This window comes from Oncorhynchus kisutch, linkage group LG21 (assembly GCF_002021735.2).
Source record: "Oncorhynchus kisutch isolate 150728-3 linkage group LG21, Okis_V2, whole genome shotgun sequence".
NCBI lineage: Eukaryota > Metazoa > Chordata > Actinopteri > Salmoniformes > Salmonidae > Oncorhynchus > Oncorhynchus kisutch.
Window position 1 is genome coordinate 38,323,440 of NC_034194.2, and position 26,967 is coordinate 38,350,406.

General features: G+C 44.8%; 1 protein-coding gene across 1 annotated transcript; it reads right to left on the reverse strand.

The window, feature by feature from the left end:
• Nucleotides 1-833: 833 nt before the first annotated feature.
• Nucleotides 834-26,522, reverse strand: LOC109881275 (formin-like). Its single transcript, XM_031800715.1, has 12 exons — nucleotides 23,044-26,522; nucleotides 22,689-22,800; nucleotides 21,829-21,890; nucleotides 19,510-20,189; nucleotides 9,170-9,311; nucleotides 6,285-6,372; nucleotides 2,856-2,917; nucleotides 2,637-2,725; nucleotides 2,036-2,165; nucleotides 1,479-1,625; nucleotides 1,239-1,298; nucleotides 834-1,060 (listed from the first exon to the last, which is right to left on the reverse strand). Exons 1-12 carry the CDS (start codon nucleotides 25,546-25,548, stop codon nucleotides 854-856), a joined length of 4,284 nt encoding a protein of 1,427 aa, XP_031656575.1. The 5' UTR covers nucleotides 25,549-26,522; the 3' UTR covers nucleotides 834-853.
• Between the last annotated feature and the right edge of the window lie 445 nt (nucleotides 26,523-26,967).

A 26,967-nucleotide genomic window follows, 5' to 3' on the forward strand; every position in this document is an offset into this window, starting at 1 on the left:
AAAGAGAAAGAGAAGAGTAAGCAGAAGAGAAGAGAGAAGAGAAAGAAAAGGAAGAAGGAAGAAGACGAGAGAGAAGAGAAAGAGAAAGAGAGAGGAGAAAGAGAAAGAGAAAGGAGAGATCGAGAAGAGAAAGAAGGAAAGAGGAGAGGAGAACAGAGAGAGAGAAAGAGAAGAGAAAGATGAGAGAGAACAGAGCAGAGAGAAGAGAGAAGAGAAAGAGAAAGATGGCAGCCGTCTTGTTCTAGAGAAAGAGAAAGAATATGAGACCGAGAGAGAGAGAGAGAGAGAGAGAGAGAGAGAGAGAGAGAGAGAGAGAGAGAGAGAGAGAGAGAGAGAGCAAGACAGAGAGAGAAAGAGACAGAAAGAGAGAGAGAGAGAGACAGAAAGATAGAGAGAGAGAGAAAAAGAGACAGAAAGAGAGAGAGACCGAAAGAGAGAGAGAGACAGAAAGAGAGAGAGAGCGATCGGTTGCCACCATCTGGGGTGCATCTATGTGCATCGATGCATCTAAACCAGGGTTTCTTAAACTATGAGTCGGGCCCTAAAGGGGGGACCTAAAGGGGGGCCCTAAAGGGGGGCCCTAAAGGGGGGCCCTGAGCATGTTGGAGGTGAGCAGCGAGTTATGAGAAAACACTATTTCATCTTAAATTGGGTCGACGGAGGACAACTTGGGTCACAGGAAGTTGGTCAATTGCTCATTTGGGTCTGGAGCTGAAATGGTTTAAGAACCCCAGATCTAAACAGTTGTTACCGAAGGCAAAACCCCAGTGATAACCTTTGACTCTGGCACAGCAGGTGAAACAGTCAGTCAGTCAGTCAGCCTGCATGTCTCTGCCTGCATGTCTCTGCCTGCCTACTTGCCTGCCTGCATGCCTGCCTGCATATCTGTTTGTGTTGCTGACGTCACAGTGTTGTGATTAGGCATGAATGACCTCTGACCTGTCAGATCTCGTCTCAGCTGTCTCAGGTCCTTGGTGATGTCTTCAAACTTGACCTGGGCAGCCAGGAACACATCCTGAGGCTCAGGGAGAGGGAATACACTTCTCTCTGTTCCAGCGTTCTGGAGGGAAACAATAACAGCAACATCAGACTGACAACAGCAACATGATATTTGTTCCACATGAAAACAATAAAATAAAAAAATGAAAACACCAGAATGTCTAAAAACTAAAACACCCATAAACTAACTTCCAGTAAAAAGTATGTCAATAAAGTGATGAACAAATGTTTGACATTACCTCGTCCAGGTTGCGGAGATAGTACGATGTCACATAGTCAACCAGACTGATACGATTGTCCTTAAAAAAAAAACAGAAGAGAACAGAGAAGATAGAACGATCCTCAACCACAAAGGAAAACAACACAAAGCAATACATCTGTTCTTTATTCTGCTTCTAAAATGCTGTGAGTTGTAGGTCTTTACTAGGTGATATTATACACTCATCTAACTCTACTTTGTCCTGTAACACAGCCCTTACCCTGCTCTTGACGTCCTTTAGTTTGGGCAGTATCTCCAGTCCGAAGCCGTCTGCCTGTCCTCTGGTCCTGTTGCCCCCGTTCATGTGGTTCCCCAGGGCTAGAATCAGACCCATCACCTCCCTCACACTGCAGGTGTCCATCAGAATCTGGAGACAGAAATGCACTGTTAACTGAACATAGTGCTGACTTCAGACCACTGAGACAAGTTACATTTACGTTTAACGTGAGGATGCGGTCGGTGACACATTGCTTCTTGAAAGTCCAATATCTTGAAAACTTGATTGCTGACATGCAAAACATTTTAGGATTGTATCAACAGTGGATTAATGAAACAAATACCAACAGATCGTTTTTGAGTGAAGTTTCTCTGTAAGACTCTTTATTTAGTCTGCAAAACGTGTTCTACAATAAAACACGTTTCCTGTGGTTTCTATGTTGCTGGACCACTAAAACACTCTACCCCTTTGACAGACATCTAGTATGAACTAACATGAAGAGAGAGTTCCAACCTTTGACAGACATCTAGTATGAACTAACATGAAGAGAGAGTTCCAACCTTGCAGACACGAGAGACAATGTCCAACTTGTGCTGAATGGAGTCGATGGCGTCTATGAAGACAGACTGGAAGATGATACATGAAGCCCTGTCTGGGAAGTCTGGTATCTGAGATAACTCAAACAGGAACCTAGAGACAACACAGGTGACATGATGGACGTTACTTTGACGTCACTACCGTCTTTGTCAAGTCTTTGAAAGATGGAGCCTTAGAGGCGTTGGTTCCTTGAGGCGGAGCTAATCACGGTTATACAGAATATAACAAATGTGATACGGAGTCCCCTCTATCGTCTCCTTGTGGCGGGCCGGGCTCATGCACGCTGACATTGGTTGCCAGATTTACGCCGTTTCCTCCAACACGTTGGTGCGATTTGCTTCCGGGTTAAGCAAGCAGTGTGTCAAGAAACAGTGCGGCTTGGCAGGGGTCCTGTTTCGGAGGACGCGTGACTCTCGACCCTCGCCTCTTCCGAGTCCGTACGGGAGTTGCAGCGATGGGACAAGACTGTAACTACCAATTGGATATCACGAAATTGGGGGAGTAAAAGGGGTACATTTAAATATATATAAAGGATGTGATGAGGAGGGAAAGGAGAACACTCACTGTTCAGGTTTGTCTAGCAGCTTGACCTGCTCCTCCTCGGAAGTTTGGTAGTGTTTCTTTATCCGCTGCAGCTCATCAGGCTGGGCTCTCTGAGATGAGAGAGGCACAAACAACACTTGACACTGAAGAGGCCTCGAAATGCAAAAAAAAAGTCAGGCTGGGCTCTCTGAAAGGGAAACCAAACTGAACAGTACAATAAAAGAAAAGGAGGACACTCACGTTTTCGTATAAAGCCTGGATGGTTTCCACGTCCACTACGGAGTTGTCCACATTCAGCACAGCTACGGGGAGTAAACAGGTTCATTGAGTCATGCTTTAAATCAAAGGACACATTTGTGGGACAGCTCGTGCCTAGAGGGGCAGGGAGTTTTACAGTGTGTTGATTTAGTCCTGGGGTCAGATAAGGATATTCTTGCAGGGCATATAGTGGTGGTGTAGACAGAGCTATATTAGTGAGGCTTTCACCATAATCACACAAAATACCAAGCTAAGCAAACTGGCCAAGTACTTCTCTTGTCACGATTCCCAAGGTCTCAAGTTTCAATGAGCTGAAATCCAACATGACTGGATCAAATGGAGGTTTCCCTGCTGTCCCCTGTTGTCCCCTTTTCTGTCTCCTGTTCTGTCCCCTGTTGTCCCCTTTTCTGTCTCCTGTTCTGTCCCCTGTTTTGTTCCCTGTTTTCCCCTGTTCTGGTCCCTGTTCTGGTCCCTGTTTTGTTCCCTGTTTTCCCCTGTTCTGGTCCCTATTTTGTTCCCTGTTTTCCCCTGTTCTGGCCCTATTTTGTTCCCTGTTGTCCCCTGTTCTGGTCCCTGTTCTGGTCCCTATTTTGTTCCCTGTTGTCCCCTGTTCTGGTCCCTGTTCTGGTCCCTGTTCTGGTCCCTATTTTGTTCCCTGTTTTCCCCTGTTCTGGTCCCTGTTCTGTCCCCTGTTTTGTTCCCTGTTTTCCCTTGTTCTGTCCCCTGTTTTGTTCCCTGTAACTACCCTGTTATCACACACACACACACACACACACACACACACACACACACACACACAGGATGTCAAGCTCTGGTTGATTTCAAATGTAATCATATTTAGTAATATTGAATTGTGTTTGGTTGTCAACACAACTCAAATATCAACATTTGAAGGAGATGTAATCTTCAGCGTGGATAGTGCCATCTGTTCCACTGACTTAGTCTGGCTTTAATTCCAGTTTGTCTACAAATGAATAAATAATATGTTTGGTTCACATCTCCACCAACAATCTATATATCTATCTATATAATCACATCGAAGTTCTATGTTAAAGAAAAGGACGAAATCACATCGAAGTTCTATGTTAAAGAAAAGGACTAAATCACATCGAAGTTTATTTAAAGAGCATTTAAAGTTTGCCAGTCTAAAGTCAGTGGCACAATTGGATCGATCTAAAGAGATACATCTCCTTCAAATGTTGACATATGGTTGCCATAACAACCGAACACAATTGGATCGATCTAAAGAGATACATCTCCTTCAAATGTTGACATATGGTTGCCATAACAACCGAACGCAATTGGATCGATCTAAAGAGATACATCTCCTTCAAATGTTGACATATGGTTGCCATAACAACCGAACACAATTGGATCGATCTAAAGAGATACATCTCCTTCAAATGTTGACATATGGTTGCCATAACAACCGAACACAATTGGATCGATCTAAAGAGATACATCTCCTTCAAATGTTGACATATGGTTGCCATAACAACCGAACACAATTCGACATCACTTTTGTTATACAGTAAATAGTCTATAAACTTGTGGCCAGTTTAAGACGTGCTGGATTAAAGTGGAAGAATGGGATCAAGCCAGTGGCTCAGACGGATCTATCCAAGCAAGTAGATACATCTACTTTAAATGTTGATATTGAGTTGCGTTGTCAACCAAACACAATTAAATATTACTTTTGTTATACAGTAAATAGCCTAAAGTTAAGGCCATCTTACATCTTTCATTTTATTTTTATTTCACCTTTATTTAACCAGGTAGGCTAAAGTTCTCATTTGCAACTGCGACCTGGCCAAGATAAAGCATAGCAGTGTGAACAGACAACACAGAGTGACACATGGAGTAAACAATGAACAAGTCAATAACACAGTAGAAAAAAAAGGAGTCTATATACAATGTGTGCAAAAGGCATGAGGAGGTAGGCGAATAATTACAATTTTGCAGATTAACACTGGAGTGATAAATGATCAGATGGTCATGTACAGGTAGAGATATTGGTGTGCAGAAGAGCAGAAAAGTAGATAAATGTAACATTCAACCCTAAAATGAGTAACACATCCATAGCCATGTTTAGAGGTTACTGCAACTATAAAGTTCTCCTTAGGTACTTTTAATGTAATCTAAACTGTAATCCAGGTCATTTGGTTCTGCTATTAGATGAAGCACAGCGATATTAATTCACTTTTTACTGCAGTGGGCAAAATCAGGCTTACGCAGAGTGTTTCTTGGTAGTCTTCAACACATCTAGTTTACACCTCACACACATGGTTATGGTCTGACAAAAAGAACACACCTGTACCATGTCAGACATAGAGTTGAAAAGTACTGTACTACATTTTTAGTTTGCATCCCAATATTACACTTTATATACATCACAGAAGACTGAAATTAAACAAAACCGTTTGCTATAGAAACACAGGATGAATGTATTTTATATTTTAATGTTTATGAATTCGAGAAATTCTGAAAAATATGAAAAATATGAATTCCACCATAAGGCCACTAGAGGGCGATTTGATCATTTTACTGCAGGAAAGGGCTACACTGTTGTATAAATAAACAAAATATCGGACATTTAATTCCAATTTAAACTTTGCTGTACTTTAAAATGTTTGAAAGTGATCGACATTTTGGGTGTGACAACTAAACCCAAACAAATGTTTCGGTTGGAATTTCGTTGTGGTTGAAAGCATAGTGATAACACATTGGAAATTCAACTTAATTCTGGTGGTCTTTTTCAATGGATGAATAGAGGACGTAATTGCATTGATCTCAACCAAATATTACCCAATTATCCACGTTGAATTTATGTGGTGTGCCCAGTGGGTGGTGCTCGAGTTGTGGGTTTTAGTCCTACGTGGGCCACAAATATTGAATATAACGTATGTGTAAACTGTAAATCGTGCCAGACTATTTTAGATTAAAGTTGTGTGTTCTGGTAAATTCATAAAAAAATCCTACAAATGTGATTTTCTGGATTTTTGTTTCTTATTTTGTCTGTCATAGTTGAAGTGTACCTATGATGAAAATTACAGGCCTCTCATCTTTTTAAGTGGGAGAACTTGCACAATTGGTGGCTGACTAAATACGTTTTTGCCCCACTGTAGGCATTTATTTACTATTTATGTAATAACTTTGGATAAAAGCCCCTGTTGAATGTCAAGATTACATTTAAATAGAGAGTATATATACACCCTTCTTCTCAGAGACGATGTTAGATGTACAGTATATACCAGTGGTTTTCAAACCTCATCTCGGGGATACCAGGCGTTTCACAATTTTGTTGCAGCCCTGAATTAGCTCTCCCGATTCAACTAATCAAGGTTCACCTAATCTGATTCACCTAATAATCCCAGAGGAGAGGTTTGAAAACCAATGCTATGTGTCACTCACCTTCCTGTATGTCCTTCATCGCCAGGTGCAGACTAGAGATGAGTATCCCTACGGCCTGCGAACGCTTCCCATCCAGCAGCTTCATGATCTGCAGGAGGAGAGAAAACTGTGTGAGTAGAAGTAGCCTCTAACCACTGACACTGGGTCAGATATTAGTCTTCCATTCTAGCAGCTTAATGATCTGACCAGGGAGAGGAGGACAACACAGTGACCATGACAACAGAGGAGCGTGGCGGACCATCAGACGAGGTAAGAGGAAGGGAGCTGGGCTAATGGAAACTAATAGAGGGTCATTAATGGAGGGCAGAGCCGCTCTCTCTCTCTTTCTCTCTCTATTCTCTCCCCCTTCACCTGTCTCTCCCCCTCTACCTTTTCTGTCTTTCTCTCTCTCTTCTCTCCCCTCCTTCCCCCCCTCTCTCTTCTATCTCCCCCTCTCTGACTCTCTCTCTTCTCCCCCCTCCTTCCCCCCCTCTCTCTTCTATCTCCCCCTCTCTGACTCTCTCTTCTCCCCCCTCCTTCCCCCCCTCTCTCTTCTATCTCCCCCTCTCTGACTCTCTCTTCTCCCCCCTCCTTCCCCCCCTCTCTCTTCTATCTCCCCCTCTCTGACTCTCTCTTCTCCCCCCTCCTTCCCCCCCTCTCTCTTCTATCTCCCCCTCTCTGACTCTCTCTTCTCCCCCCTCCTTCCCCCCCTCTCTCTTCTATCTCCCCCTCTCTGACTCTCTCTTCCCCCCTCTCTCTTCTATCTCCCCCTCTCTGACTCTCTCTTCCCCCCTCTCTCTTCTATCTCCCCCTCTGACTCTCTCTTCTCCCCCCTCTCTCTCGCTCAATTCAAAAGGCATGGGAAACACATGTTTACATTGCCAAAGCAAGTTAAGTAGATAATAAACAAAAGTGAAATAAACAATACAAAATGAACAGTAAACATTACACTTACAGAAGTTCCAATAGAATAAAGACATTAAAATGTCATATTATGTCTATATACAGTGTTGAACTGATGTGCAAATAGTTAAAGTACAAAAGGGAAAATAAATAAACATAAATATAGGTTTCATTTACAATGGTGTTTGTTCTTCACTGGTTGGACTTTTCTTGTGGCAACAGGTCACAAATCTTGCTGCTGTGATGGCACACTGTGGTATTTCACCCAGTAGATATGGGAGTTTATCAAAAATCTTTGTGGGTCTGTGTTTTCTGAGGTAAATATGTGTCTCTAATATGGTCATACATTTGGCAGGAGGATAGGAAGTGCAGCACAGGATATTTTTGCAGAATTCTGCAATGAGAGTCTCAATTTGATGTTTTTGACCCATCTCGCACTCCCTCCCTTTCTCTTTCTTTCTCACCTATTAAAGTGGAAACCGTGCATAATTGATAGCCAGAGCTGTAGCTGGAAGACTTTTCCATGTGTCTTGGCTGACTACTGAAAAACGACCATGGGGACTTCATCTTGGCTGACTATAGAAAGATGACCATGGGGACTTCATCTTGGCTGACTATAGAAAGATGACCATGGGGACTTCATCTTGGCTGACTATAGAAAGCAGACCATGGGGACTTCATCTTGGCTGACTATAGAAAGACGACCATGGGGACTTCATCTTGGCTGACTATAGAAAGACGACCATGGGGACTTCATCTTGGCTGACTATAGAAAGATGACCATGGGGACTATGGAAAGATGACCATGGGGACTTCATCTTGGCTGACTATAGAAAAACGACCATGGGGACTTCATCTTGGCTGACTATAGAAAGACGACCATGGGGACTTCATCTTGGCTGACTATAGAAAGACGACCATGGGGACTTCATCTTGGCTGACTATAGAAAGATGACCATGGGGACTTCATCTTGGCTGACTATAGAAAGATGACCATGGGGACTTCATCTTGGCTGACTATAGAAAGATGACCATGGGGACTTCATCTTGGCTGACTATAGAAAGATGACCATGGGGACTTCATCTTGGCTGACTATAGAAAGATGACCATGGGGACTTCATCTTGGCTGACTATAGAAAGATGACCATGGGGACTTCATCTTGGCTGACTATAGAAAAACGACCATGGGGACTTCATCTTGGCTGACTATAGAAAAACGACCATGGGGACTTCATCTTGGCTGACTATAGAAAGACGACCATGGGGACTTCATCTTGGCTGACTATAGAAAAACGACCATGGGGACTTCATCTTGGCTGACTATAGAAAGATGACCATGGGGACTTCATCTTGGCTGACTATAGAAAGACGACCATGGGGACTTCATCTTGGCTGACTATAGAAAAACGACCATGGGGACTTCATCTTGGCTGACTATAGAAAGATGACCATGGGGACTTCATCTTGGCTGACTATAGAAAGATGACCATGGGGACTTCATCTTGGCTGACTATAGAAAGATGACCATGGGGACTTCATCTTGGCTGACTACTGAAAGATGACCATGGGGACTTCATCTTGGCTGACTATAGAAAGACGACCATGGGGACTTCATCTTGGCTGGCTATAGAAAGATGACCATGGGGACTTCATCTTGGCTGACTATAGAAAGACGACCATGGGGACTTCATCTTGGCTGACTATAGAAAGACGACCATGGGGACTTCATCTTGACTATAGAAAGACGACCATGGGGACTTCATCTTGGCTGACTATAGAAAGACGACCATGGGGACTTCATCTTGGCTATTCCAAGAGCACATGCAGACACTCTTGGCCTCTAGCAATACAAAAATGCTGAATATTTTGAGAAAAACTATTGTTACAGCTAGATGTAATGAAAAGTGCCAGGCTGGTATGTTTAATCCTCAGATACCAGTGTCCTCTAGTGGACAATAGACACATTGCTACCTTGTATTGAGCTACATACAGACTACTGTACCTTCTTGGCCTTGGCTTTCTTCTCATAGGCCTCTGCCAGAGGTTTTCTCTTGGTCTGTATGGTGGTCTTGGAGAACAGGTCTTCAAACTCTGTGGTGTTGATGATGTCTGGTTCCTCAAGAGAGTTCCACAGTGTGTTTTTACTGGGAAAGGAGAAGGTGGGGGGAAGAGAGAGAGAGAGCGAGAGAGAGAAAGAGAGTTAGTGAGAGAGAGAAAGAGAGAGAAAGAGAGTTAGTGAGAGAGAGAGAGAGAGTTAGAGAGAGAGAGAAAGAGAGTTAGTGAGAGAGAAAGAGGGAGAGAGAGAGACACAGAGGGAGAGAGAGAGAGACACAGAGCGAGAGAGAAAGAGAGTTAGCGAGAGAGAAAGAAAGAAAGAGAAAGAAAGAAAGAAAGAAAGAAAGAAAAAGAAAGAGAAAGAAAGAAAGAAAGAGGGGGATAAATGGAAGGAAAGAGAGAGAGAGAGGTAGTGAGCTCATGGGCTCCTGAGTTATTCTGCAAAAAGATTAGAGTTGGATAAATGTAGATCAACTTGAATTTACAGGATACCTTCAATCCAAATCAAAATTCCACACCTAAAACCTTGAATTTGGACAAAATGACCTGAATGGACTATTACTACCAAGGACAGTCAAGAAAAAACATCTCACAAACCAAAACCTGCAGAAGAAACACAGCAGAACCTGGAAATACCATCCAACACAAAACTGAGTGAGTAATGATCAGTCTGAACCTACTTCTTATTAAGCCAAAAAGTAAAAGACAATAATCTCTAGGTCATTCTGTTATATAAAGTCAGTTAAGAACAAATTCTTATTTTCAATGACGGCCTAGGAACAGTGGGTTAACTGCCTGTTCAAGGGCAGAACGACAGATTTTGTACCTTGTCAGCTCGGGGATTTGAACTTGCAACCTTTCGGTTACTAGTCCAATGCTCTAATCACTAGGCTACACTTAATAAATAAGGCTACTAAGCTACCAACCTGCTAGCACAGAACTGACCTGGCTGCAGCTTCAATTAGCACTGAAATGCAGAGGCCTTTGAAGCAGTACCCAATGGCTTATCCCTGTAGAGAGGTCCTTACAATACAGTATCCCATGGCTTATCCCTGTGGAGAGGTCCTTACAATACAGTACCCAATGGCTTATCCCTGTAGAGAGGTCCTTACAATACAGTACCCAATGGCTTATCCCTGTAGAGAGGTGCTTACAATACAGTATCCCATGGCTTATCCCTGTGGAGAGGTCCTTACAATACAGTACCCAATGGCTTATCCCTGTAGAGAGGTCCTTACAATACAGTACCCAATGGCTTATCCCTGTAGAGAGGTCCTTACAATACAGTATCCCATGGCTTATCCCTGTGGAGAGGTCCTTACAATACAGTACCCAATGGCTTATCCCTGTAGAGAGGTCCTTACAATACAGTACCCCATGGCTTATCCCTGTGGAGAGGTCCTTACAATACAGTACCCAATGGCTTATCCCTGTGGAGAGGTCCTTACAATACAGTACCCAATGGCTTATCCCTGTAGAGAGGTCCTTACAATACAGTACCCAATGGCTTATCCCTGTGGAGAGGTCCTTACAATACAGTACCCCATGGCTTATCCCTGTGGAGAGGTCCTTACAATACAGTATCCCATGGCTTATCCCTGTAGAGAGGTCCTTACAATACAGTATCCCATGGCTTATCCCTGTAGAGAGGTCCTTACAATACAGTACCCCATGGCTTATCCCTGTAGAGAGGTCCTTACAATACAGTATCCCATGGCTTATCCCTGTAGAGAGGTCCTTACAATACAGTATCCCATGGCTTATCCCTGTAGAGAGGTCCTTACAATACAGTATCCCATGGCTTATCCCTGTAGAGAGGTCCTTACAATACAGTATCCCATGGCTTATCCCTGTAGAGAGGTCCTTACAATACAGTATCCCATGGCTTATCCCTGTAGAGAGGTCCTTACAATACAGTATCCCATGGCTTATCCCTGTAGAGAGGTCCTTACAATACAGTACCCCATGGCTTATCCCTGTAGAGAGGTCCTTACAATACAGTATCCCATGGTTTATCCCTGTAGAGAGGTCCTTACAATACAGTATCCCATGGCTTATCCCTGTAGAGAGGTCCTTACAATACAGTATCCCATGGCTTATCCCTGTAGAGAGGTCCTTACAATACAGTATCCCATGGCTTATCCCTGTAGAGAGGTCCTTACAATACAGTATCCCATGGCTTATCCCTGTAGAGAGGTCCTTACAATACAGTACCCCATGGCTTATCCCTGTAGAGAGGTCCTTACAATACAGTATCCCATGGCTTATCCCTGTAGAGAGGTCCTTACAATACAGTACCCCATGGCTTATCCCTGTGGAGAGGTCCTTACAATACAGTACCCCATGGCTTATCCCTGTAGAGAGGTCCTTACAATACAGTATCCCATGGCTTATCCCTGTAGAGAAGTCCTTACAATACAGTACCCCATGGCTTATCCCTGTAGAGAGGTCCTTACAATACAGTACCCCATGGCTTATCCCTGTGGAGAGGTCCTTACAATACAGTACCCCATGGCTTATCCCTGTGGAGAGGTCCTTACAATACAGTACCCCATGGCTTATCCCTGTAGAGAGGTCCTTACAATGCAGTACCCCATGGCTTATCCCTGTAGAGAGGTTATTACAATACAGTACCCCATGGTTTATCCCTGTAGAGAGGTCCTTAATATACAGTACCCCATGGCTTATCCCTGTAGAGAGGTCCTTACAATACAGTATCCCATGGCTTATCCCTGTAGAGAGGTCCTTACAATACAGTATCCCATGGCTTATCCCTGTAGAGAGGTCCTTACAATACAGTATCCCATGGCTTATCCCTGTGGAGAGGTCCTTACAATGCAGTACCCCATGGCTTATCCCTGTGGAGAGGTCCTTACAATACAGTACCCCATGGCTTATCCCTGTGGAGAGGTCCTTACAATACAGTACCCCATGGCTTATCCCTGTAGAGAGGTCCTTACAATACAGTACCCCATGGCTTATCCCTGTGGAGAGGTCCTTACAATACAGTATCCCATGGCTTATCCCTGTAGAGAAGTCCTTACAATACAGTACCCCATGGCTTATCCCTGTGGAGAGGTCCTTACAATACAGTACCCCATGGCTTATCCCTGTAGAGAGGTCCTTACAATACAGTATCCCATGGCTTATCCCTGTAGAGAAGTCCTTACAATACAGTACCCCATGGCTTATCCCTGTAGAGAGGTCCTTACAATACAGTACCCCATGGCTTATCCCTGTGGAGAGGTCCTTACAATACAGTACCCCATGGCTTATCCCTGTGGAGAGGTCCTTACAATACAGTACCCCATGGCTTATCCCTGTAGAGAGGTCCTTACAATGCAGTACCCCATGGCTTATCCCTGTAGAGAGGTTATTACAATACAGTACCCCATGGTTTATCCCTGTAGAGAGGTCCTTACAATACAGTACCCCATGGCTTATCCCTGTAGAGAGGTCCTTACAATACAGTATCCCATGGCTTATCCCTGTAGAGAGGTCCTTACAATACAGTATCCCATGGCTTATCCCTGTAGAGAGGTCCTTACTATACAGTATCCCATGGCTTATCCCTGTGGAGAGGTCCTTACAATGCAGTACCCCATGGCTTATCCCTGTGGAGAGGTCCTTACAATACAGTACCCCATGGCTTATCCCTGTGGAGAGGTCCTTACAATACAGTACCCCATGGCTTATCCCTGTAGAGAGGTCCTTACAATACAGTACCCCATGGCTTATCCCTGTGGAGAGGTCCTTACAATACAGTATCCCATGGCTTATCCCTGTAGAGAGGTCCTTACAATACAGTACCCCATGGCTTATCCCTGTAGAGAGGTCATTACAATACAATACCCCATGGCTTATCCCTGTGGAGAGGTCCTTACAATACAGTATCCCATGGCTTATCCCTGTAGAGAGGTCCTTACAATACAGTACCCCATGGCTTATCCCTGTAGAGAGGTCATTACAATACAATACCCCATGGCTTATCCCTGTGGAGAGGTCCTTACAATACAGTATCCCATGGCTTATCCCTGTAGAGAGGTCCTTACAATACAGTACCCCATGGCTTATCCCTGTAGAGAGGTCCTTACAATACAGTACCCCATGGCTTATCCCTGTAGAGAGGTCATTACAATACAATACCCCATGGCTATTAAAAATAACACTGCACGGAATAAGGACAATCCAGAGACACTATTTGCTGACTGCTACAAAGAGGGGAACGTAAGCAACTTAATTTTCCACACAGACCATCCCCTGGCATGGCACAGTGCTATAAGAGCACACTACCACGATGTCAAGAGAGAGAGTATTGGCCCAGGGTGGAACCTCACAATACTAGACATCGAGGAAATGGAAAACAACCTGTGTTGTACAAGTCTGGTACAGTAATGGTGCAGGGCTTCCCCAAGCAGTTCCAGCAGGACAGGATCAAAGAGAGAACAGCAGGAAAAGATCTCTCTCTGTGATGACTCCCCCATCCTGAGTCTGACCACATCTCTTCAAACTGTCCTGCAGACGAGGATGGTAACCCCCCCCCCCCCCCCCCCCCCCACTCCAAGAGGACCTGCATCAGCAGCCACACCCCGACCAGCTAAGACCCCCCCCAAGCAAAAGCAAACGCTGGCCACACTATATAGGCCCCCCCAATACCAGACCTATGCCCCTTCTGCCCCCCCCCCATGCCCCCTACCCCTGTGGCAAGGACCTCAACATGACAGCAGGACATATGCCCAGGCCGTGAGCAGGGCAGCAGGCCCAACCCCCACTATTACACCTGCCCAAGTCCCATCATGCAACCTAAGAGGTATGTATCAGATGCTCAACATGCTCTGCTCACACCTACTGTGATGGGCCGGACCTAAACCACAGAACTGGACAAGAACCTGACACCATCAGCACACAGGGGGACAAACACCATCCTGGAGGAGAGAAATTCCCCCCCATATGCCCCCCTAGACACAACTACGACAACATAACCAACAAAAATTGGTCACGACTCCCGCGGCTCTGTGGTAGGTACACCTATAGCTCTGTTACATCCTGGGTATGTACATAGTCAATAGGCTTCGAGGGGACTCCTATGGTAGGTACACATATAGCTCATCTCTAGGCAGTAGTACTGTAGACTACTTTATCACTGACCTCAACCAAGTCCACTGACACCCTGATCAGATCTCAGCAAAGTCTATGTGACGCTCGTCGTTGGAATGAGGTGAGGACCAAAGCACAGTGTGGTAAGTGTTCATCATATATTTGTTTTAACTCGAGAACACTAAACCAAAATAACAAAGGAGAAACGAAACGAAACAGTTCTGAAAGGTGACACACACATAACAGAAAAGAATCACCCACGAAACACAAGTGGGAAAAGGCTACCTAAGTATGATTCTCAATCAGAGACAACTAACGACACCTGCCTCTGATTGAGAACCATACCAGGCCAAACGCAAAACACAACATAGAAAAAGGAACATAGACAACCCACCCAACTCACGCCCTGACCACACTAAAACAAAGACATAACAAAAGAACTAAGGACAGAATGTGACAGTCTACATGAACAGAGCTTTGCTCAACCATGAGGCATCAAAGCCAAAGGAGTTGAATAATACTAATCTGATAGTGGTAGTGAGATGGGAAATGTCTAGTCTCCTTTATGGCTCTAATCTGATAGTGGTAGTGAGATGGTAGATGTCTAGCCTACTTTATGGCTCTAATCTGATAGTGGTAGTGACGTGGTAGATGTCTAGTCTCCTTTATGGCTCTAATATGATAGTGGTAGTGGGATGGTAGATGTCTAGTCTCCTTTATGGCTCTAATCTGATAGTGGTAGTGACGTGGTAGATGTCTAGTCTCCATTATGAGTCTAATCTGATAGTGGTAGTGAGGTGGTAAATGCCTAGTCTCCTTTATGGCTCTAATCTGATAGTGGTAGTGACATGGGAAATGTCTAGTCTCCTTTATGGCTCTAATCTGATAGTGGTAGTGATGTGGTAAAAGTCTAGTCCCTTTATGGCTCTAATCAGATAGTGGTAGTGGGATGGTAGATGTCTAGTCTCCTTCTTGGCTCTAATATGATAGTGGTAGTGAGGTGGTAATTGTCTAGTCTCCTTTATGGCTCTAATCTGATAGTGGTAGTGATGTGGTAAAAGTCTAGTCTCCTTTATGGCTCTAATCTGATAGTGGTAGTGTGATAGTCGATATCGATTCTCCTTTATTGCTCTAATCTGATAGTGGTAGTGACGTGGTAGATGTCTAGTCTCCATTATGAGTCTAATCTGATAGTGGTAGTGAGGTGGTAAATGCCTAGTCTCCTTTATGGCTCTAATCTGATAGTGGTAGTGACATGGGAAATGTCTAGTCTCCTTTATGGCTCTAATCTGATAGTGGTAGTGGGATGGTAGATGTCTAGTCTCCTTTATGGCTCTAATCTGATAGTGGTAGTGACATGGTAGATGTCTAGTCTCCTTCATGGCTCTAATCTGATAGTGGTAGTGACGTGGTAGATGTCTAGTCTTCTTTATGGCTCTAATCTGATAGTGGTAGTGAGGTGGTAAATGTCTAGTCTCCTTTATGGCTCTAATCTGATAGTGGTAGTGGGATGGTAGATGTCTAGTCTCCTTTATGGCTCTAATCTGATAGTGGTAGTGAAGTGGTAGATGTCTAGTCTCCTTTATGGCTCTAATCTGATAGTGGTAGTGACGTGGTAGATGTCTAGTCTCCTTTATGGCTCTAATCTGATAGTGGTAGTGAGATGGTAGATGACACGTCTCCCTTATGGCTCTAATCTGATCGTGAGGTGGTAAATGTCTCGTCTACTTTATGGCTCTAATCTGATCGTGGTAGATGACAAGTCTCCCTTATGGCTCTAATCGGATAGTGGTAGTGGGGTTGTAGATGTCTCGTCTTTCTTATGGGAAAATTGGAAAACTCTAAACAAACAACAACACAAATAGTTATCTATGCAAAACAGAGATGTTTGGATTAACCACTTCTCCAATCTTTTTGGCTTTATCACAAATTACAAACAGCAAAAACATGATCAAATGCAGATTTTAGAATCAACTATTAAAGACCACCAGAACCCACTGGATTCTCCAATTACATTAAATTAACTACAGGACAAAATACAAACCCTACAACCCAAAAAGGCCTGTGGAGTTCATGGTATCCTAAATTAAATGAGTAAATGTACAGAACACAAATTCCAATTCGCTACAATAAAACGTTTACGTCATCCTCAGCTCTGGCATATTCCCCAATATTTGGAACCAAGAACTGATCACCCCAATCCACAAAACTGGAGACAAATTTGACCCAAATAACTACTGTGGGATATGCATCAACAGCAACCTTGGGAAAATCCTCTGCATTATCATTAACAACAGACTCGTACATTTCCTCAGTTAAAACAATGTACTGAGCAAATGTCAAATTGGCTTTTTACCAAATTACCGTATGACAGACCACGTATTCACCCTGCACACCCTAATTGACAAACCAAAAACAAACCAAAACAAAGGCAAAGTCTTCCCATGCTTTGTTGATTTCAAAAAAGCTTTTGACTCAATTTGGCACGAGGGCCTGCTATACAAATTTATGGAAAGTGGTGTTGGGGGAAAAACGTACAACATTATAAAATCCATGTACACAAACAACAAGAGTGGGGTTAAAATGAGCAAAAAACACACATTTCTTCTCACAGGGCCGTGGGGTGAGACAGGGATGCAGCTTAAGCCCCACCCTCTTCAACATGTATATCAACGAATTGGCGCAGGCACTAGAAAAGTCTGCAGCACACGGCCTCACCCTACTAGAATCTGAAGTCAAATGTCTACTGTTTGTTGATGATCTGGTGCTTCTGTCACCAACCAAGAAGGGCCTACATCAGCACCTAGATCTTCTGCACAGATTCTGCCAGACCTGAGTCCTGACAGTAAATCTCAGTCAGACCAAAATAATGGTGTTCCAAAAAAGGTCCAGTTCCCAGGACCACGAATACAAATTCCATCCAGTCACTGTTGCACTAGATCACACTAAAAACTATACATACCTTGACCTAAACATCAGCACCACAGGTAACTTCCACAAAGCTGTAAACAATCTGAGAGACAAGACAAGAAGGGCCTTCTATGCCATCAAAAGGAACATTAATTTTGACATACCAGTTAGGATCTGGCAAAAAAAATACTTGAATCAGTCATAGAACCCATTGCTCTTTATGGTTGTGAGGTCTGGGGTCTGCTCACCAACCAAGAATTCACAAAATGGAACAAACACCAAATTGAGACTCTGCATGCAGAATTCTGCTAAAATATCCTGAGTGTACAACATATAACACCAAATAATGCATGCAGAGCAGAATTAGATCGATACCCGCTAATTATCCAAATTCAGCAAAGAGACATTAAATTCTACAACCACCTAAAAGGAAGTGATTCCCAAACCTTCCATAACAAAGCAATCAACTATAGAGAGATGAACCCGGAGAAGAGTCCCCTAAGCAAACTGGTCCTGGGGCTCATTTCACGAACACAAACAGGCCCCACAGAACCCCAGGACAGCAGCACAATTAGACTCAACCAAATCATGAGAAAACAAAAAGATCATTACTTGACACATTGGAAAGACTTTACAAAAAAACGAGAACTAGAATACTATTTGTCCCTAAACAGAGAGTACACAGTGGCAGAATACCTGACCACTGGGACTGACCCTAAACAGAGAGTACACAGTGGCAGAATACCTGACCTCTGGGACTGACCCTAAACAGAGAGTACACAGGGGCAGAATACCTGACCACTGTGACTGACCCTAAACAGAGAGTACACACTGGCAGAATACCTGACCACTGTGACTGACCCTAAACAGAGAGTACACACTGGCAGAATACCTGACCACTGTGACTGACCCTAAACAGAGAGTACATAGGGGCAGAATACCTGACCACTGTGACTGACCCTAAACAGAGAGTACACAGTGGCAGAATACCTGACCACTGTGACTGACCCTAAACAGAGAGTACACACTGGCAGAATACCTGACCACTGTGACTGACCCTAAACAGAGAGTACATAGGGGCAGAATACCTGACCACTGTGACTGACCCTAAACAGAGAGTACACAGTGGCAGAATACCTGTCCACTGTGACTGACCCTAAACAGAGAGTACACAGGGGCAGAATACCTGACCACTGTGACTGATCCAAAATTAAGGAAATCTTTGACTATGTACAGACTTAGAGAGCATAGCTTTGCTACTGAGAATGGCCGCCGTAGGCAGACATGGCTCTCAAGAGAAGACAGGCTATGTGCACACTGCCCACAAAATGAGTGGAAACTGAGCTGCACTTCCTATCCTCCTGCCAAATGTATGACCATAGAGACACATATTTCCCTCACATTACACAAATCCACAAAGAATTCGAAAACACACCCGATTTTTATAAACTCCAAAATCTACTGGGTGAAATACCACAGTGTGCCATCACAGCAGCAAGATTTGTGACCTGTTGCCATGAGAAAAGGGCAACCAGTGAAGAACAAACACCTTTGTAAATACAGCCCATATTTATATTGATTTATTTTCCTTTTTGTACTTTAACTATTTGCACATCGTTACAACACTGTGTATAGAGATATTATGACATTTGAAATGTCCTTATTCTTTTGGAACTTCTGTGAGTGTAATGTTTACTGTTAACATTTTTTGTTGTTGTTTATTTCACTTTTGTTTATTATCTATTTCATGTTTCCCCATGCCAATAAAGCCCTTAAATTGAAATTAATTGAATTGAATTAAATTAAATTAAATTAAATTAAATTAAATTGAAATTGAAATGAATTAAATTGAATTGAAATTGAATTGAATTCAATTGAATTGAAATTGAATTGAGAGAGAGAAATAGGTCTAGATGAGTTCCATACACAGTGGGGTTTGAGTGTAATGTTGTGCTATTTTCTCTCTTCCTTTCTCACCACCAGGATGAAACACCATCCAGAGAGGATGTTGGTGTTTAGCAACAGCAATTTAGCAGAACACAGAACATCACAGGCTGTGGTGGACTATATTGGCTGGATGGAGAGCTGTGAGTGGGAACAAGTATGTTCACAAGGTATCAGTTTACAGTACAACAGTAGAGAGATGGACGCCACAAAAATCTATGCCTGATGTGTTACTGGCAACTGTCTCGCAGACCACACTAAATTGTCTAGTGTACAGCCACCCACGATGTTTATACCAGATACACATTTTTTTAGTATGTTAGTTGTAACACCTACTTGTTGTCCTGTGTCTGTATCCTGGTCCAGTAGAGAGGTTTCATGGGGCAGGCTGGTTGCACAGCCGGCTTCCTGGGCGGTTTATCCAACATGGTACTGAAGGTCAGACACCCTGGAGGGGGAGGTGGTGGGGGGCCACAGCCTGGTGGAGGGGGTGGAGGTGGAGGGGCGGACCCTGATGGAGGGGGTGGAAGAGATGGAGGGGGCCCGTCGAGTCCCTGGGTCTGGGTTAGAGCAGGAAGGAAAGGAAGAGGAGGAGGAGGAGGAGGAAGAGGAGGGGGAGGTGGGGCTAGGTTGCCTGATAATAAGCCTTCATGAGGTGCAGGTGGTTCGGATAGTGGGAGTGGAGGAGCAGGAGGTGGAGGGAGATGAACGGGGGAAGAAGAGGGAGATGTAGCCTGTCCAGACAGATTTAGACTGATAGAAACCAGGTCCAGTCTCTTAGGCAAGTTGAGGGGGGGTTGGGGGAAGGTCATGGGGTCCGTCTGGACGCACACAGTGCGGAAGGCCCGGGATGAGAGGTCATCTCCCGTGGATACGGCCACGTCTCGGAGGTCTCCACGGCAGTGGTGGGCACCCAGGGCCAAGTCACTTTGTAGCCTGGCCAAGGTGACCTCCAGATGGGATACACACTCTTCGTTGTCCCCTCTCAGCTGGCACAGCTGCTTCCCATAGTCCTCCTGCATTCATATTTATAGGAGGTTAAGGTTAGGGTTGTTTTAGGGTTGTTTTAGGGTTGTTTTGGGGTTATGGTTGTGTTAGGGTTGTTTTGGGGTAAGGGTTGTTTTGGGGTTAGGGTTGTGTTAGGGTTGGGTTAGGGTTGTTTTGGGGTTAGGGTTGTGTTAGGGTTGTTTTGGGGCTAGGGTTGTGTTAGGGTTGTTTTGGGGTTAGGGTTGTGTTAGGTTTAGGGTTGTGTTAGGGTTGTTTTGGAGTTAGGGTTGTTTTAGGGTTAGAGTTGTATTAGGGTTGTTGTAGGGTTGTTTTGGGGTTAAGGTTGTTTTGGGGTTAGGGTTGTGTTGGGGTTGTGTTATGGTTAAGGTTAAGGTTAGGTGCACCCATGACCAGCTCGGAAACCAGATTGCATAGCGGAGAAGGTGCGGTGAGATTCGAAATGGTCGGTGATCTGTTTGTTCACTTGGCTTTCGAAAACTTTAGGGTTGTGTTAGGGTTAGGGTTGTGTTAGGGTTGTGTTTGGGTTAGGGTTGTGGTAGGGTTGTGTTTGGGTTAGGGTTGTGTTTGGGTTGTGTTTGGGTTAGGGTTGTGTTAGGGTTGTGTTAGGGTTGTGTTTGGGTTAGGGTTTTGTTAGGGTTGTGTTTGGGTTAGGGTTTTGTTAGGGTTGTGTTTGGGTTATGGTTGTGTTAGGGTTGTGTTTGGGTTAGGGTTGTGTTTGGGTTAGGGTTAGGGTTGTGTTAGGGTTGTGTTTGGGTTAGGGTTATGTTAGGGTTGTTTTTGGGGTTAGGGTTGTGTTAGGGTTGTGTTTGAGCTAGGGTTGTGTTTGGGTTAGGGTTGTGTTCGGGTTGTGTTAGGGTTAGGGTTGTGTTCAGGTTGTGTTTGGGTTGTGTTTGGGTTAGGGTTGTGTTAGGGTTGTGTTAGGGTTGTGTTTGGGTTAGGGTTGTGTTTGGGTTAGGGTTGTGTTTGGGTTAGGGTTGTGTTTGGGTTAGGGTTGTGTTTGGGTTGTGTTTGGGTTAGGGTTGTGTTAGGGTTGTGTTCGGGTTTTGTTAGGGTTGTGTTTGGGTTAGGATTATGTTAGGGTTGTGTTTGGGTTAGGATTATGTTAGGGTTGTGTTAGGGTTAGGGTTGTGTTACGGTTGTGTTAGGGTTAGTGTTGTGTTAGGGTTGTGTTTGGGTTGTGTTTGAGTTAGGGTTTTGTTAGGGTTGTGTTTGGGTTAGGGTTGTATTAGGGTTTTGTTAGGGTTAGGGTTGTGTTACAACAAGAACAGTTAGGGTTGTGTTTGGGTTAGGGTTGTGTTAGGGTTGTGTTTGGGTTAGGGTTGTGTTTGGGTTGTGTTTGGGTTAGGGTTGTGTTAGGGTTGTGTTTGGGTTAGGGTTTTGTTAGGGTTGTGTTTGGGTTAGGGTTGTATTAGGGTTTTGTTAGGGTTAGGGTTGTGTTACAACAAGAACAGTTAGGGTTGTGTTACAACAAGAACAGTTAGGGTTGTGTTAGGGTTGTGTTTGGGTTAGGGTTGTGTTAGGGTTGTGTTGGGGTTGTGTTAGGGTTAGGGTTGTGTTACAACAAGAACAGTTAGGGTTGTGTTACAACAAGAACAGTCTAACCTACAGGTCTGTGGCTAAGTTGGTGTAGTACTGTGCTTTACTGACCTGTATCTTCTTCACCTCCTCGTTGCATTCTCTCTTCAGCTGCAGGAGGGCTGCCTGGTGTTCTGGAGGACAGAGAGAGTCCACATAAACAGGAACAAAACTATCACAACTGAACTGTGTTCTACTTCGCATATGGTTACCACTCCTCGTCATTTTCTCTTAATCACACTTAAGCCATTTATAGATGTATCTGTTTGTTGGATAGTCTTGGCATGGGTGTTTTCTTTGTAGGATAAACAGCTGGTGCTTAGGTGTGTTTTTAGGAGTGTGTGCACAAGGAGAGGCCCCTGACAAAACACACACACACACATATCCACACACACATCTGATGTGTTTTCTGAGGGATTAGAATTGAAGAAATTAATGGAATAGCTTCTGTCACCACCGTACACACAGCCCTGTCCCAAAACACTGCCCATGTGACATTACTCATCTAGAGACCAGGAAGCAGCTGTGGACAGTCACAGGGACAGGGTGGAGTATTTACCTTACAATTAGACCATGGTTTTGTACATGTACCACAGAGATACCACAGAGCAAACATTGACTCTCTCTCTCTCTCTCTCTTTGTCTCTCTTTGTCTCTCTATTTCTCTGTCTATCCACTGTTCTGTCTACTACATACTGTAACCCACAGTTAGTCACAGCAAGAAGCTGGCCCGGCTGGCTGCACGAGCCACATAGGTCAAGGCCACGGGCTGAATCCTAGTGATATTGAGATCTGTACATAGAACTAGAATCTCTCTTTGACATCATGATAATATAATAATATGTAATCAGAGGTATCTCACACACATATCACATACCTCAAGCTAGTGTAGCGTTCCAGCCATAGTGAATACGTGTTTTCTAGTAGATTACCTGCTTCTGTGTATTTCAGTCCAACCTTCTCCTCCTTAGTCGGGGGCCAGATGGCCTGCAGACGGCCTGGGGTGGACCGGTCCTCTCCATCACCTGAGATCGATGTCTCCAACTGGGGGGGGGGGTAACGGCAACAGAACATATTACAAAGTAATGAAAAATATTACAAAGTAATGCTTTATCAGGCACAGAGCATTTCCTACAGACGTCACTCATATAATCAGTATTCACTCATATAATCAGTATGTGTATGTATGCACTGTACTGTAAGTCTATTTGGATACAAGTGAGACACAGCAAAGCATGATAGAGTGTAGACAAAGAGAGAGCTAGACAACAAAACACAGATGCATACTTTTGAGTCAGTGAGGTTTTTCTTTTCAGGAGTCTTGGAGGTTCTCTCAAAGATCCAGGCCTTCCTCTTTGCCTCCTGGTCCCCCCTGTCTCCCTCTCTCCTCAGGGGCCTGGGGATGAAGAAGGCCTTGAAGGCATCGAACGCCACCTCCGCACTGGTGGGAGGAGGCTTCTGAGGTTCTAAAGGTTCTGAGAGTTCGAGAGAATGTGAAGGTTCTGAAGATTCCGGAGGCTCTATCACAGACAGAACTTCAGTCTTCTCTTTCTCTGTGTCCTGGTCGGTCTTTTTCTCCTCTCCTGTTTTCTGCCGTTCTCCTCCCTCTTCCTGTTCTGTCTTCTCCTTCTCCTCCATCCCATCTTCAGGTTCAACTCTGACTCCTTTGGTCTCGTCTGAGGGCTCTGACTCCCTCCTGTCCTCTCCTGAAGACTCCCTCCTCTCCTCTTCTGTAGACTCCTGCCTCTCCTCTCCTATAGACTCCCTCCTCTCCTCTTCTGTAGACTCCTTCCTCTCCTTTCCTGTAATCTCCCTCCTGTCCTCTCCTGTAGACTCCTCTGTCTTACTATTGACATCCTTCTCCAGGTTCAGGAACTGGGAGAGCTGGTCCAAGAAGCTCTCCTGCCTCCTGCGAACTGTCTTCAGCTTTCTCCTCACAAGCTTGTCCACACTCAGGCCTGCTGGGGCTGGTGTTTTGATCTTACCCACTATGTCCTGATCCGGCCCTGTCGCCCCTTTCTTTGGGATCCTCAGACCACTGAACAAGGCAGGGAATTGAAGGGGCTTGTCCACTGGGGAACCGGGGGAGAAGGTGGTTCTGGTGGAGGTGGTGCCAGAGGGAGGGCCACTGGTTGGACCTGGGGTTAAGGCTAGGAGCCCATCTTGGGGACTGGCTGGTGCTGGGGTTGGGGCTCCATCCTGGGGACTGGCTGGTGCTGGGGTTGGGGCTCCATCCTGGGTACTGGCTGGTGCTTGGGTTGGGGCTCCATCCTGGGGACTGGCTGGTGCTGGGGTTGGGACTCCATCCTGGGGACTGGCTGGTGCTGGGGTTGGGGCTCCATCCTGGGGACTGGCTGGTGCTGGGGTTGGGACTCCATCCTGGGGACTGGCTGGTGCTGGGGTTGGGGCTCCATCCTGGGGACTGGCTGGTGCTGGGGTTGGGGCTACATCCTGAGGACTGGCTGGTGCTGGGGTTGGGGCTCCATCCTGGGTACTACAGGGCTGAGAGGACTGGGCTGTAGAATGGGCTGTGATCTCAGACACAGGAGCAGATGTGTGAGGAAGTTCCTCAACCAGTGGGTTATCAGTCTCCCCAGCCTTTAACAGCCTCTCAGTTTCAGCCTCTCCAGACTCTAACAGCCTCTCAGTTTCAGCCTCTCCAGCCTTTAACAGGCTCTCAGTTTCAGCCTCTCCAGCCTTTAACAAGCTCTCAGTTTCAGCCTCTCCAGCCTTTAACAAGCTCTCAGTTTCAGCCTCTCCAGCCTTTAACAGGCTCTCAGTTTCAGCCTCTCCATCCTTTAACAGGCTCTCAGTTTCAGCCTCTCCAGCCTTTAACAAGCTCTCAGTTTCAGCCTCTCCAGCCTTTAACAAGCTCTCAGTTTCAGCCTCTCCAGCCTTTAACAAGCTCTCAGTTTCAGCCTCTCCAGCCTTTAACAAGCTCTCAGTTTCAGCTTCTCCAGCCTTTAACAAGCTCTCAGTTTCAGCCTCTCCAGTCTCTAACAGACTCTCAGTTTCAGGATCTCCAGCTTCTAACAGTCTCTCAGTTTCAGCCTCTCCAGCCTCTAACAGGCTCTCAGTTTCAGAGCCTGTATGCTGCCGGTCATCAGATATAGGCTCAGTCCTGGTCATGGTTATCACCAGTTTTCTGGTGTTTGAAGGTAGTGGTGTACTAGTAGCAGGTTCCCCAGCCATTACTGCAGAGGAGTTAGCAAGGTCTCTGGCTACAACATCAGCAGCAGGTAAGTCTTTGCTGTCAGCAGGTGAGTCTTGGCTGTGGTTATCATATGTAAATATTTCCTGATAACTTCTGGCTCTTGGATTGGTTTCACTGTCTGTTAACCAGGCCAGCCTGTTGTAGTTGTCTGTCGACACCTCTGTGTGCTTCATCTCCTTGACTTTGTCTTTATCATGATTGTTTGCGACCCTATCTTGATGACGGTTGTTTGTTGACACACACTGATTATACTGATCTGTTGATTCCAACTTGTCTGTACTGGGACAGTCAGTTGTCATGTCCTGATTGGCTCTGTCTGTGGTATTCTGTGTGTCTATAGGCTCCTCCATACTGCAGTCCTCTGATGACAAACTGTTCCTATGTTTGTCTATCATCACTCTCTGTTCAACAGGGTCAGTTGACCCACTATATCCTTGTAAGTGGAACAGCCTTTCTGAAATGCAGTCATCTGATTGGTCTGTTGACTCACCATATATACCCAAATGAGACTCTGAAATGATGTCTTCTGGTTGGACAAGACAGTTGCTGTTTGCATTATCTTCCTTTTCTGAGTCCATGTTCCTCGTGTACTTTTTCCTTCATGTACTTTAATTTGTCTCCAATCCAGGTAATGCTGTGTTAGTCCAACACAATATGGCCATTCAGTGTTGATGGGAAATAATACATCTAGACACCTGATGAAACACACCCTGCCTCTGCTCCAAAGGACAATAACTTGACAAATAAGAAAAGGGCATCTCAAATTAAAACCTCTTTTTGTAGCCGCTGTAACAGTTGATGGAAGTTTGAGTATTTATAATCTTTGATAGATCCTCCAAACGTTGAAGGGTTTTAATGGGGATACCACATGCCAGAGCTCTAAAATATTTTGTGGGGAAGAAACATCAGCATGGAAAAAGTAACCAGAAAAAGCATTTCGTCATGCAGTGAGTCATGCAGTGAGTTTTTTACCAGTACTTTTTGCAACACATTCTAAAAGTACTGGGAAAAAAGGCAATGCTTCAAAAAGAGTTGAGCTCTATTATTCACCAGTCTTATATTCTACTTCTCTGTTCAGATCCCTCTGTTTTCTGTTCAGATCCCCCTGTCTTCTGTTCAGATCCCTCTGTCTTCTGTTCAGATCCCCCTGTCTTCTGTTCAGATCCCCCTGTCTTCTGTTCAGGTCTTCTGGTCAGATCCCCTGTCTTCTGTTCAGGTCTTCTGTTCAGATCCCTCTGTCTTCTGTTCAGATCCCCCTGTCTTCTGTTCAGGTCTTCTGTTCAGATCCCTCTGTCTTCTGTTCAGGTCTTCTGCTCAGATCCCCCTGTCTTCTGTTCAGGTCTTCTGCTCAGATCCCCCTGTCTTCTGTTCAGATCCCTCTGTCTTCTGTCGTTATCTTACATCCTCTAGAAACATAATAAGTAAAAGCAGGTAATCTTTTGGTCTGGTCCTCTTCTCCTCCAACTATCCAGCTTCTCCTTCCCTGTTCACCAAAGACAATCTGCTTCTGCCTTAGACTGCAGCAGACCTCTTCCCCCTCCAACTATCCAGCTTCTTCTTCTCTCCTTACTGAAGACACTCGGGCTCAGCAGTAGCACGACGGTATCAGACTGTGACTGACCACGCCCTGAGAGTTCCGTTTTGGAATTATACTCTGGTATCCACCCAGACCACAGCACAGCACACCACACCCAGACTGACTGACTGTAGGGTAAATGGGAGACAGTACACTTCTTCAAGTGCTGAGCTCTATAGTGGCAGCCTATAGTGATGTGGTTGTGGATGTCTCCGTCTCCACTCAGCATTTCTAACCCCACCTACACTTCTTCCTATTTGAACCAATAGAAAGTTGGTCTTGTTTTCTCACGTCAATTTTTGTTGATTTGTTTATTTTTGATCCCCATTAGCTTTTGTAGAAGCATCAGCTACTCATCCTGGGATCCACAAAGTAACAAAACACTGATACACTGATAGACAAGGACAGTCACACTAAACAC

Bases quoted from the DNA above. Each gene is read 5' to 3' on its own strand.
- LOC109881275 (XM_031800715.1), bottom strand. From the start codon at position 25,548: ATGGACTCAGAAAAGGAAGATAATGCAAACAGCAACTGTCTTGTCCAA. The intron at 9,312-19,509 runs GTAGGTGTTACA...CTCCTTTCCCAG, and splicing joins ATACAGACACAGGACAACAA to TAAAAACACACTGTGGAACT. The intron at 2,726-2,855 runs GTGAGTGTCCTC...CTCTCATCTCAG, and splicing joins TCCAGGCTTTATACGAAAAC to AGAGCCCAGCCTGATGAGCT.